General features: G+C 36.9%; 1 protein-coding gene across 3 annotated transcripts in view; it reads left to right on the plus strand.

Annotated features, from left to right (window-relative positions):
• Positions 1 to 813: 813 nt before the first annotated feature.
• Positions 814 to 13,869, plus strand: part of ARHGAP29 (Rho GTPase activating protein 29) — a 66,065-nt gene continuing 53,009 nt past the window's right edge. The window contains exons 1-2 of one of the 3 annotated variants that reach the window (XM_063298296.1): positions 814 to 1,041; positions 3,517 to 3,858. In XM_063298296.1, the coding sequence (XP_063154366.1) occupies positions 3,597 to 3,858 (262 nt within the window). In that variant the 5' untranslated portion in view covers positions 814 to 1,041; positions 3,517 to 3,596. The remainder of the gene's footprint in view (positions 1,042 to 3,516; positions 3,859 to 13,869) is intronic. The other 2 variants (XM_063298294.1, XM_063298293.1) reach the window with 2 other exon arrangements.

Raw genomic sequence — 13,869 nt, forward strand, 5'->3', positions numbered from 1 at the left:
TAGTCAAAGGCAGTGTCATGAGGCCATGGAAGAAAAAAAATGTTACTGAGGCATGTTTGTTCTCCCATTAGGGGAGATGAGGAAGCACACATGGAGTCTGAATGCCTTATTAATTAAAAATTTCTTGCCTGCCATGCACTAAAGAGACCAGCCACGCACTAAAACGCAGGATTGCTGTTCTAGAAAGATGGTCGGACTCTTTTGCATAGTTGACCATGGGTAAGAGAGTATTTCTGGATTTTTTGAGCCCTGGGGAAGTGGAACGAGCTAGCCGGTCTGCAAGGCTCCTTGAAATCGTGTTCGACATTCTCCAAAGACTAAATGACTGACTCCACTACCAGATTTTAATCTCCAAATGTGAGGGAGGGAGATAAACTTGGAAGACTATGAGCAACAGTTAATATTAACTTATTAAAAAAACAGTTCATGTACCACAAAACAGCAGATAATCAGGGCGGTCTTGAATCAGCTGCAGGCACTGGAACTTGTGCTCTCGCCGCCCAGGAGTTTGCATTCCGACGAGAAATGAACAAACCCCGACCCCCTGTATTTTCATCCTGACGTTTCCTAGCTTGGCAGATTGTTTCCGCCAGCGTACTGACGGGGTTCATGAAAACTGTACGAACCAAGGTAGGGAAAGGCTGTTCCGCACACGTTCTGAAATCTGACAAGCACTCTTATTTTTCTCCCTTACTGAAAGCCAAGAGTCTGACGAACCCGCTCGTACCTGCTGCCGCTTTCGCAGAAGCCACGCCCCGGGGTGGAAGGCGCCCAATGGGAGACGGCTCTTTGAAGGGGCCTCCCGCCAAGGGCGGGGCTGAGGAGCGGTTGGCGGCGGCGGCGTTGTTGTTAGTCAGTCTAGCAGGCCGTCGTGTGAAGGGAAAGAGGAGAGGGCGAGTTCAATGGACGGAGGGGATGTGGCAGCTCCTGAAGCTGCTTCCCTTGCCCGCAATTCCGAAGGCACCGACCCCCTCCTCGCGCCGGCTATAGTGTCGTCTCCCCGCCACGCCTCGCCTCGCCTCGCCTCAGCCGGTCTGTCGGGTAAGGAAAGAGCCGAGTGGGCGCGTGGCGGGGGTTGGGTCGGGCGAGTCCGCGAACGACGCCTGTCAACGCGCCCCCGTCCCTTCAGCGGCGCGAGATAAACGGCGGGGGGATCAGAGCGGAGGGAGAGCCTTGCGAGGAGTCGCCAGCTCCTTGGCTCCGAGTTGTGCCTCTGCTGCTTCTCGGGTCGGGGGCAGTTCTTGAGAATCTTCCGCCGCTGGTTTCGGGGGTGTTTTTAACATCAACGCTACCACCCCACCCCGCCGTCCGTCTAGAGGAAGGGGGCGTATTCCCAACTCACCCCGGTTAAGAGTTTTCCGCTCCCCTCTTCTCTTCCCGCAGTCTGTTTAGTTACTACCTGATAGCTTTATGGCTCTTCCCCTCCCCTGCCTTGGCTGAGCGTCTCCTTTCGATTGTATTTAAATCCTGGGCATGAACCGCAGTAGGAGGAGAGGAACGTGCGGTTTGGCAGCTGGCTGCACATGCACAGGCCGGGGAGGGGGCCCTTGACGGCCTGCGGCGGCTGGGAAAAAGGGGAATTGCGGAGGGCGTGCGCGCGCGCGCGCCCGCCCGTCCCGCGAGGAATGCCAGCTATTTCTTTGAAGGGGCGGGTGTACTCAGGCGCCTCCTCCCTTGCTCAAACCGGGAGGTTTACCCCTCGTTCGTGCATATATTTGTCAACAACCTTTTTGCCAGGTTTTCGCTGCCTCTCTTGCCCTTCGTTTAATAAAAGCCCTGGTGCCAGATTCTCCCCTTGTTGTACGGTACCGGGCAGGCACGTTTGAGACCTCGTGTTAGAAACCTTGTTCCTTCAGAAATCTGCCTCAACTTCTGCTTTTGCCAAAGTTACTGTGATTGCGGGAACTGGGAAGTAAGCCTGTGGGTATTGTGAAGAGTCGCGTTGAGAGAACGCATATTCTAAGTAAACAAGCAGATAATCGGTCCGATGCTGATTAGACGTTATTACTTTGGAAGGAATGAAGGCTTTTTCAGTGATGGGCGGTACTGTAGTTGCGTTCCTGGATGATAAAAAGTAAGGGGGATTTTTTTCCCCCCTAAATAAATATACCGATCAATGTCTAGGGCCTTAAAAAGCTAAGAAAAGGGATTATATTGTAAAAACAAAATTGTATTTTATTATAGTCACTGTTCTTGCTTGGATAATTATAGAAAAGTTATTAATATATAATGTAGCTATGGAAATGAGATTCTAAAGCACGTTTGTGTATCTTAAAATTAATTGTCTTTTATAATGTGGGTGAGAGCAGGTTCCAATTAACAAGTATGAGAGGAAGCATTTTAAATATTTTAAAATGAGCGTGATTCTAAATATGACATGCTTCAGGATACAAACCCACAAGAGTTCTCTACGTTTAGCAAGTTTTGCTTGTCTCACTAGTAGTCATTATGCTTTAAAAGAGGGAAATAGTTAAGTGGAACGATAAGATTGCAGAATATTATTCTGGCTATGAAAACAAATAGAGGCAGTTAAGAAATTTGCACAGTTTTTGCACAATATAGTTTAAAGAGAGCTCCTATCTACCATGATCTTCCCATAGAGTTCAGTGCATCAGGATATGATGTTAACGCGGTGTATTTTCATATATTAGGGTATGGTATTATGCATGTGCCTAAGAAACAGGCATAATACCATGCATAAAAAACAAAGATTAAATAAGTGCAAAGCACTTGACATTAAAATGGTCAGTGGAAATTTTAATTGTCCAGAATATTACTTTTTCTCAGAGAATGAGAATGCACATATTCAAGTATTAACTGGAAAATACTTGAAATTTCTATTTAAGCCTCTTTCTCTATAATATTAATTATACATTTGTAACCCTTAAACATTTTAATTGAATTGTAATTTAAAATACTGCCTTCTTGGTAAAACTGGAAGAGTGGCATATTGAAGCATTGTAATTTAATTTGTTACTTTTGTTAACTCAAACTGAATGCCTTGAATTAGAAATAAGGTTTGTAAATTACTATATATTAAAAAATAAAAATATGCTTTATAATTGTGTATCTTAAATGTTGTTTGTATGCTTGAAGATGTTCATAGGAATAAACTGAATTGAATCACATTGGAAATGGGAGAAATCATGATTTAAAGGTTAATAATTTTGTCTTTCATGAAATGTATAATTTTAGGTTTTTGCAAGTGCTTCAAGTGACCACTTGAATGAGTATTTCTTAAACTTTGAGATATGCCTTCTAAAATTGTAATTTTAGAGATATTTATGCTTGAATGTAGAAACACATTTAAAATGGCTTTATAAGGGTATAAGCTGGGTATCACATATTTTGTCAAAATTTTCGATGGGACTGCTCATTGTCTTAAACTGAAAAAAATGTTTTTAATATTAAAGGCTTACCAATAATATAGCATTTTAATAATGTTCAAAATCATCTTTTATTTTTATTCTGATTTTTATAGCTGACTCAGGTTTGTTTTTGTTTTTCTTTTCTCAGGGCTCTTTTGCTTGGCAGATGGACCCTAAGTAACACCGAACGTTAGCTGTGGAAATTTCATAAGCTCTGCAGTGGCTGGGATGTTGCGACAGAACGGTGGCAGCAACAAGCGTGGTTTAGGATTAACTAAACTGTCTACCTCCAATTTCTTCACCATCTCTAATACAGGAAACTGGGGGATGGGGCGCAGCACCAAAAGTAGTTCTCTGAGCAGCATTAGCTCAAACTCTGACTGCTATGACAGCACTATTGTGGACCCAGAATATATCATGCAGCTGGTGAACGATGTCAGAAAATTTGCAGATGTTCTACTTTATTTGAAAGAAGCCATTCTTTCAGAAGGTGTGTCAGCTGCTTCTTGGTAACTTCTCATTTGATATGTACACTTGCAGAAGATGGTTTAGTAAAATTTGACTCTAGGAATGTTAAGTTGGAACAGTGGTAAGCTTATCTTGGGTATGTTTGCCATTTACAGGAAATTGTGGTTTTTACTTTGCTAACTTCCTGTGTGAAACATTGCATAAGAACTGAAAGTCAGCAATGAAGGTTTTGATTTAAATGGATTGCACATTGCTTTTCTTGCTTAGTAGTAGTTTCATATGTGAATGGCTTTCCCTTGGTATCACAGTTTTGGCAGTTTTTTTGGACTGACTATCTTTCTTAAAAAGAACTACTTTTCCAAAACAAAACTGGGTGAGACATTTTTGCCACTTATTACCAGCATATGGAAACAGCAGATTGGTTTGCACAGACTCTCTTAATTGTGTTTTCTTCTTAGGGGGAAGTAGCATATTGTTTTGCTAAGCAGAAAGGAAGGATTTCACACAGTTTGGGCATAATGCTAACCTGTACTTTAGTAACTCGTACAAACTGGGCTATAGGCAAGTTTTTTTTATTTTTATTTTGAAGAATATAAAACGTTTATCACTGGTTAGTTCCATTCTTCAGTATTCTGATGTTAGGTGTAATAACTTAAGTGATAATGCTTCTCTGGGCTTTTGCATGTGCTATAGAACAGTAAGTAGTTTTCCTGTCAAATAAGTGAAGAAAGATGGTTAAATGCAGTCTTTATGTGAAAAGATAAAAACAACCTACAGTAGGAATTTATAGATGTATGTATGTATGAATATAATTCAGTTGTTGAGGCTTCCAGATTGAAATACCTTATTGCATTCCTTGCAAAGTAATTAATGAATTCTTTAGACTGAGCAGTATAAATATTTAATGGAATATAATTTTACTAAGAATATATCCTCTTTGTGCAGCAGGCACCTCACAGGGTTGTTGTTGTGGGGAAAATAGAGGCAGGAGAATTAGGTATGTTTGCTGCCTTGAGTTATATATAAAAAGGAAGGATAAAAATATAATAATAATAATAATAGCCTTTTGTTGACCTTCTGTAATTTTGAAAGGGCTGTCAGTGACCAATAGATTACTTTTGAGCTGTTATAAATTGTCTATTTGATACAATTGTCAATAAACAAAGAGAAATATAATCTCAGAATATGTTTACACAGTGTTTTAAGCTGTAACCAATAGTTTTAAATCTTAGTGGATAAGTTCAAATAACAAATCAAGTTAAATCCACATTATGGCTTAGAATAGCATGTGACTCCTATCACAGCATTTGATACAAATTTTAAATTCCATGGTATAGTATAGCTTTTGCCTGTTACACTAAACAAGACAAACATTGATTAGACAAACGTAATTTTAAATCATAATTGTACGATGTACATCTTAAGCAACTCCGCAGTATCTTTAAAAATATTATAAAAATTGTATATTAGTAAAATAATTGCCTCACTAGCTAGAGATAAGACCTAACAAAATTTCTAATAAGTTTTGACTATGTCCTTGGAGACTGTGTTACTTCTGTTTATAGGATGTTTAGGCTGAAACCAATAGATACCTTGCAATTTGGGGAGCTGTTCTATCTCAGAGAGAAAGTCTTCATGTTGAGGTGAGAATCATAATCAACCATGAATTTTCCATAGAGAAAATTTGAGCCTTTGGGCAAATCTGAATATGGCATAAATATTCAATATTTCTGTGCATTGGTTTCCATGAGGCTTGGATTCTGAGAGGTTTAGATTATGATCCTATATGCTCAGATCAATAAAAATTGCAGACAAAAGGCATAGTTGTATAAAAGGAATTATCTTCTGGATCTAGTAATGGCAAAAATTCAAGAATAGAATGATACATGAACTAATTTGAAGTATATATAAGGAGGTTTTGTGCTAACCCTGGTTTAGTAAGATGAGATTGAGTTGCAGTTAGCTATTTCTCCTTCATATTATATAGCTGCAAAGATTAGTTCAAAAGATTTTCTTTGAATGCCATTAAATATAACAAAAATGCCTGTTGGAAATCTTTTTCGGTAGGCTTATTTCAGATAAACTATAATGAGCATTAACCACAATTTGGTGATATGGATGCTATGAGAAACTGTGATTAAGCAAAAATAGAAGCAGGCATTTCTGAGCAAACCTTTGCAATGAACTAGAAGACCGGAGAGTGTGAGTGCAAACAGAAAGAAAAGTGCAATCAAATTGGTGTGTAATTTAATACAGATTTCTTCAATCTGGATCCCTCTGGATGTTTTGAACTACAGCTGCTGTTGTTGTGGTCAGCATGGCAAATGGTCAGAGATTACTAGAGTTGTAATAGCAGTCTGTTCCTAGTTTGCAAATTTTATTTGTGGTTGGGTATTTTTTTCTATCTTATTCTGCAGTGTTATCTTAAAACATTAAAATGCGCAAAGTTTTCCTAAAGCCATGCATTTTGAACTGAGAATTGCATCATAAAATTTATTAATGTTTGGAATCTGAATATATATATTATTTGAATCCACTATTAATGGACCTGTAGGAGAAATTGCTTTGGTAGTTTGCCCATCTGTGATTACAGTCAAATATTATATATGATGATCCTAACATTATTCTTATGTATATGATTTTGGCAACATTGGCTATGGCTGACTATATCTTAAAAGTATGAAGAAATTTAATGAAGCACTTTGTGCATTTTCAATTGCTAAGGTAAAAGTAACCAACATGATATATATTGAAGTTAGAATTTACCATAGAATGGAAATGATTGCTTTTATAAAGCAAATAAAGGTCAATTTGTGAGAGTGTTTTTTTGGGGGGGGGGTCATGAATAGCAGTATTTTTTCAGGCTAGAAAAAAGTACTTTGGAATTTGTGTTTCTCGTTTGCTGTCAGGGAGCTCAAAGCAGTTCTGCAATTTGATAGCTTTATAAGGTATATTTAACATGGAATATAATGACTTTATTTACTTAAGGCCACTTAGAAAACTTCATAAGTAAATGAAGAATTCAACATTGCTTTCTTATATCCAAGTGGATGCTTTGGTTGGTGCATATCAGTGGTGCTACACATTAGGCCTTTGATTAAGGTGACCAAATAATTTGATAAGGTAGAAAAACTTATAATGGCTTTAACCATTAATTTTCAAATTAAAAAATTAAACATCAGCTTAGTGAAACTAAGTAAAATGTTAGTATGCTTTCAACTTTAACATATGAAGCAAGTGAATCTTAATTTTATACTGTATTAGTAACTCCTTGGTATAGAGTAATACTACTGAACATACACAAATGAAACCAATGAATGTATATGATAACCAGTATATTTCTCCCAGTGTTGTGTTGTGTTTAACTATATTAATATCCTGTGCTAAAAAGAAAAAATATTTGATTTTTAATTTGATTCAGTATTACTACAAACAGTTATTTTTGTTCGCATAGCACTAATGGGTTTTGTTGGAAATTAGAATAATTTAGGCTGGTGATAGCTGCAAGTAGGTTTGCCCTTCTCTACAATTCATTCTCTTCCTCTCATATTCATGGGGAATGAAGGGACTTTCAGTCCATCATTCAGCTATTCCATAGACTGGAGGTTAATGTACATTAATCTGACATTGCTTGGAGAGGTTATCACCATATGCTACTTTCTCCAGGAGACTAGCAGGATTCTCAGCCTGCTGAATTGTAGACATGGAGTAAATGCAACATTTGGTGGCAGTTGTGGAGATGGTATCTTGGGTTCCACTCTATACTCTGTGGTTTGCACACCTGTATTCTAAGTAAATGATGAGCTTTCCAACCTTTTGGTTGTGCTGAATACATTATTGTGAAATGGGTATAAACCTAAAAATATTTTCCAAAGAATCTGTACGAGACAGCAGTATGCAGGATCCCATGTTTCAACTCTCACACAGCACCTAATTTTAAAAATACAAATGGGATGCTGAGAAAACTACCCATGCCAAATTAGTCCTATATGCAGAAATACAGAAAGGTGCATTGCATCAAACTGCATTAAAATAACAAAAGACACACACATATAAACAGCACATGTAGAAAACCTTTGCACATGATAATCCCTCAGATATTGCTTTACAGATAGTCCTCAATCATTCATTTAGTGATGGTTCAGAGTTATAATGGTGCTGACTGGTCCTCACACTTCTGACTGTCGCCGTGTCCCTACAGTCACATGATCTCGATTTGGGTGCTTGGCAACCAGTTTGCATTTATGACCATCGCAGCATCCCAAGGTCACATGATCACAATTTTTTACCTTCCTGGCTGGCTTCTGGCAAGCAAAATCAGTGGAGAAACCACATGATTCACCTAACAACCATGTGGTTCGCTTAATGCCCACAGTGATTCACTTAACAAACACTGCAAAAAAGGTAAAATTGGGTCAGATTTGCTTAATGACTGCTTTGCTTAGCAACCAAAATTCTGGTCCCAATTGTGGTCATTAAGTGATGACTGCCTGTACAGCATGCCAACCTCTAGTTTAAAGTCAGATGAATCAGGGAATTTATTTGATGCCAAGAGGCTTGCCTATTAGCAATAATCTGCATGTGCATCCAACACATTTATTACAGTTGATCTTCATTGTCAGAAAATCTAAGACTAAGGAAACCTCAGTATATCAATTTTTCTGAGGTAATGGAGAACATAATTCTAATCAGAGACAGTAAACAGGGAAGAAGGGTGTACCTATTTCGAAATGGAATCTGTGTGTAACTTGTAGTGGGATATAGCGACTCTGGTTACAAATATGCATACACATTCCCACCAGTAATCTGTTTCATCATCAAACAACAAATATAGAAGAGCCACACTTGCCATTCTGAAGCTGTGATCATGAATGTCAAATCTTGCTGGCTACCCAAGATAATATGTGGCTCCTAACCCTAGCAAACCTTTTTGATTTCTGTGGGGGGGATTATCTGTGCTATTAGATTCCTGTACAATTAGGTAAAATATCATGCTGTATAATCTAAGTTCAGATATTTAAACGATTATAATATAGTCTTTCTGACCCCAAAATTGTAAAAAATCTAATGAGCAGTATTTCAGTGGGTCAGTAAATGTATATGAAAACAAAATCCTGTAAATTAAATGCAATGTATATTTAATTCAGTTAGTAATCTGTATTTCTTTGTGAAGTCTATCCAACTGATTTAAAATTATGACCACATCCCCTCCCCATCACATACTTTGCATTCCTTCAGAACAAATGTTCACTTGTTGCTATAGTGTCAAAGATCAACAGTTGGTTAGGGGTATGTTTCTTGAGCAAGTGCACAGAGCGTTCAAATCAACTACTGTGGAGGAACTTTAATTTTTGTTGAATTTAAAATAGCTTGTTAATCAGAAAAATACGTATTTTTAAATCAAACTCCTCCCTGTTTTTGATTTTACAGTGGACGAAATGGTGGTGGTGATGGTACTAGTCTTTCTCCGTGTCCTATTGGAATAGCATTGCATATTGCCTATATTACATGTGTGGTAACAATTCCCAAAGAATAGCTTGATAACTTAAAAAAGCAGAACATTATATGTAGTGCACTCTAATTATCTTTGGCTTTTTTTTCTATACATATCTATGGGACTTGCAATTTCTGTAAAATACAGCATATTCTGAAACCGCTCAGTTACTCAGTACAGTCAGCTACACCACTGAAATTTATCAATTTCCTGGAAAGAAACAGTGATATGATTTACTGCCATTTTTAGGCAGAAAAGGAATAATAAGTTTAAATATATTTAATAAAGTTGGGGAAAATACCCCTTTCCCCAAATTGCAAAAAAGATAATCCCTGTTTTTTTTTGTTTATATGAAACAATTTGCCTACTGCAGCCCTTGGGTGGCTGGGGGGGGACCAACCTATCCAAAGTGTGATTCTGTAGCCTGCAAAAGAACGATTTTTTGGTTCGAAATGTCCTATCTATCTATCTATCCATCCATCCATCCATCCATCCCATAGTATTAAAATATATTTTATGTATTTTCATTAGGGTAAACAAGGACAATAATATACATAATCTCTCTGAAATATTAGCTAGAGGGGTTGTCTGTGGATATCAGTATATCTGGTTGCAGTATTCTAATTTGCTTACCTGAGAACTAACCCCAGTGAATTCAGTAGGGGTTACTGAATGGGTTGTTAAAAAAATAATGTGGTTGAAGTTCAATATGTTCAGAGTGCTTGCAGAGAAAAATATAAACATATACTTAATTCCCCATTTGAATCCAGTGTGATTTAGAAGTACTTAATTTTAAATGGATTATTCCAATGAATGTTGAATACTAGAAGATGAAATAAGTTCTACTGTACTTACTTTAAATTAAAAAGTAACTGTATACATTATACTAAAATCTTGGAAAATATGACACTGCAAACTTGATATTCCTGCTAAGTATGATGAATTGACATTAATAACATTTGGGTTGTGTGCCAGTTGTGCCCATTCCTGGACAGGGAGGCTCTGCTTACAGTTATTCATGCCGTTGTGATCTCCTGTCTTGATTACTGCAACACGCTCTACATGGGGCTGCCCTTGAAGAGCATTTGGAAGCTTCAGCTGGTGCAGGATGCAGCTGCACAGGTAGTAAATGGTGTTGGATATTTGACATGTGTAACACTACTGCTTTGTGAACTCACTCTCTCTTATGTTTGGATTTGGTTTTAACTGATTTTATGATTGTTCACCACCCAGAGTCACTTGTCTGACATGGGCAGTATAGAAATTGAAATAAAAAAATAAGCAAGCCTATCTTAGATATAACTAAAACCTGAGTATGTTTTCATCCAAACACTGATCAAGCAGTTAATTTCCTGAAAAAAGAGTTATTGGCTAAATATTTGTAGTGTAATTTTTTGCCCCGGATTAGATAGGTAATTGGGAGGTAATTTTATATGTATAATTTCAAAGGCAGGACATGTTGTCTGTCCTGATCTTTTGATAGACTGGACAATATCTAAATAGAAAAGTGGGAGGGCTGATAAAATATTCTATAAGCTATTGATCTTTGTCCAGTGGAATTGAAAATAATGAGTCAACCTTAGTTCATTAAATGTAACTTATCAGGAATATAACCGTGTTTACATTATATTGGCTAACTTTCTTTAGTTTGTAGCAGAATGAAAATCTGAAAATAGTATAAATGCAGTAGTTGTAAGAAGAATTTTATGAAATAAAGTTTTAAACAACTTTAAAAATACTTTAAAATTTTGAAGTTGAGGCTAGTAGAGGTAAATATTTATGATGTTGGTATTATTTGAAATAAATGGGGATAGGTCTCTCTTGTGATACAGCTGCATGTTATAGATACATGTAGCTTGATGCTGCTCCTTCATAAATAAATTATTTGGAAAGAGATACAACAAATGGGGGATATGGAGGTCAGTTATTTTTATGGGTTTTGCTTCCTTGCCACAGATTTCCTTTTCCTAATAGCTTTCTCTCTCTCGAGCACAAGTTGGGAACATGTAATTTTTCAAAAGTTTCTGAACTGCCAACAGTCCCTCACTATTGGCTATGTTGGCTGGGCCTGTTCCAACATATTCAGCAATATTTTCACTTCTGGTCCAGAGAGAAGCCTTTTCCCTTTGTTTGGTGAATGCTTATGTATGCTATTTATATTAAAAAACTTAAGCTGAAATGGAAAATTAAATTGGGGTTGTAGGAGGTAGATGCAGCCTTCCAAACCCAGATGGGTTATTCTGCCTTGGCTTCTTTAGAAAATGAAGAACAAGACTCTTGAGATCTTGGAAATACTGTGTCCATAATTGACTATTGTAGAGTTCCTTTAAAATAAATACTAATATTAAAATGAGCCTAATGCTATATAGCAGAACTTCTCAAAGTGTGGTCTGCAGACCCCATGGGGTCCCCAAGACTTTTTCAGCAGGCCCCGAGGTCAAAACTATTTTCACAATAATCCTAAGATGTTATTTGCGTTTTTCACTCTAATTGTCTCACAAGTGTACAGTGGAGTTTTCCAGAAACTACATGATGTGTAAAGATGCCACAGTTCTGATGGCTAATGGAATGCGTGTTTGTGTATTTTTGTGTTTTCTAGAATTTTCTATGGTGGTAGAAAATTTAGGTAATAAATACGTGTATTTTCAGAGATAACTAAGTTTGTTTAGTATTTCTACTGTGCACTTATTAGGTATCTTCAGTTATACCTTCCATAATCTCTGTAACTTCATTATCATCCAATAATGGTGGTTTTGAAATCCTGAAGTTTTCCTTGCACCTATGTGGAAACACAACAAGAAGTAAAATACTTTGTTGTCTTATTTTGCAATAATATTTTTTTAAAAAATTCAAAAACTAAATTTTTAAATTTGAAGATTCACTTTCTCAACCTACAGCTGCACTGTCTACATCTGAAGATGCTGAAAAAGATGAAACTGACAGAGAGTTCTCTGACTCATGGAAGGGAGGAATCTACTCCAAAGAAACTGGGCAAAACTGTAAATAAGAAACTAAAGTATGATGAAACCTATTTTTCCCTCATTTTATACATGTTGATAATTTACCTTATTGTGTCTTCTGCAACAGAACGTTTTTGAATAGTATTATGATGCAGTTAAGTTGCAGTGTCATTTTGAGATTCAGAGTTTAAAGAAAAAGGAATTGAATATTTTCAATGTAGACATGATGAGCTCATCAAAAGCCAACATTTGTTACAGCTTTTCAAATTAGAAATTGAAAAGCCACTTAAGCATCTTATAGAGTAAGTTACCATATTGTATTGGCTGGAGAAGCATACATAATTGCTGAAAGCCTTGTAGAGTTAATATTGCTGAATGCCTGCTGGATGAAAAGAAATCATGGCAATGCCAATTTCCAACAATACAGTAACTCGTCAAATTAAAGATTTAGCTGCAAACATAAAGACTGAGTTAAATCTAGTCTGCAGAACTATACTTTTGCCTTACAAATGGACAAACCTACAGATGTGGCTGGACTTGCCATTTTGCTTGTGTTAATCAGGTATCTGCACAAACTAATAATCAAAGAAGATCTTTTATATGGATGGCAACAAGCGAAATAGTGCTAAAATATTCTAAGGCTTGAATAATTTTTTTGAATCTCATGGTTTATGGGAAATCTATGTTGACATTTACACTGATGGTGCAAATGCAATAGTGGGTAAAACTGCTGAGGCCTTAGCACAAATCAAGGCAGTGGCACCAAACTATATTATTAGTCATTGTATTCTTCATCACCACACTTGCAGGAAAAAAAAGCTAGTTTCATTTAAAAATGTTCTTGATGAAGCAGTAAAATTACTAATTTTATTAAATCTTGACCCCTGAGTATGTGTCTTTTTAATACTCTATGTGATGGAATGGGAAGTACACATGAAGCACTTCTGCTGCATACTGAAGGACAATGCTTGTTTTGAGGAAAAGCACTTGTGTGATTGCGTTGTGAGCTGAACTAGCTGGGCTTTTCTTCATGGAACATCATTTTTACTTGAAAGAACAACTGACAAACTGTGGTTATTCAGACTTGGTATTTAGCAGACATTTTCTCAAAAATGAACAAAATGAGCCTGTCACTTCAAGGAAAACAGCTGACAGTATTTGTTACTAATGATAAAATTTGAGCTTTCAAGAGAAAATTGGAATTTAGGAAAGCTTGTATCTGCCACTATGAATTTGACAGCTTCCCAACACTTTAAGACTTTTCTGATGACATGAGTGATGATATTATTGGATGTGATTTTTTGGTATGATATTATGAAAGGTGACAACATTTGGAAGATCTGCTTAACTCAGTGAACTAATATTTTCCAGATGACCAATGAATGATGTTACAAAACCATGCACGGATAAAAGATCCATTCAAAGCACAAAATAGACCAATGGATTTTAATGCAGCAGACTATGACAAGCTCATTAATATGGTTTCACATTCCACATTGCAACTAACCTGTAAGAAACTACCACTTGTCGAGTTTTAGTGTAGGATCAGAGAAGAATATCCACAATTATCTGAAAAGGC

This window comes from Candoia aspera, chromosome 3 (genome assembly GCF_035149785.1).
Source record: "Candoia aspera isolate rCanAsp1 chromosome 3, rCanAsp1.hap2, whole genome shotgun sequence".
Lineage (NCBI taxonomy): Eukaryota > Metazoa > Chordata > Lepidosauria > Squamata > Boidae > Candoia > Candoia aspera.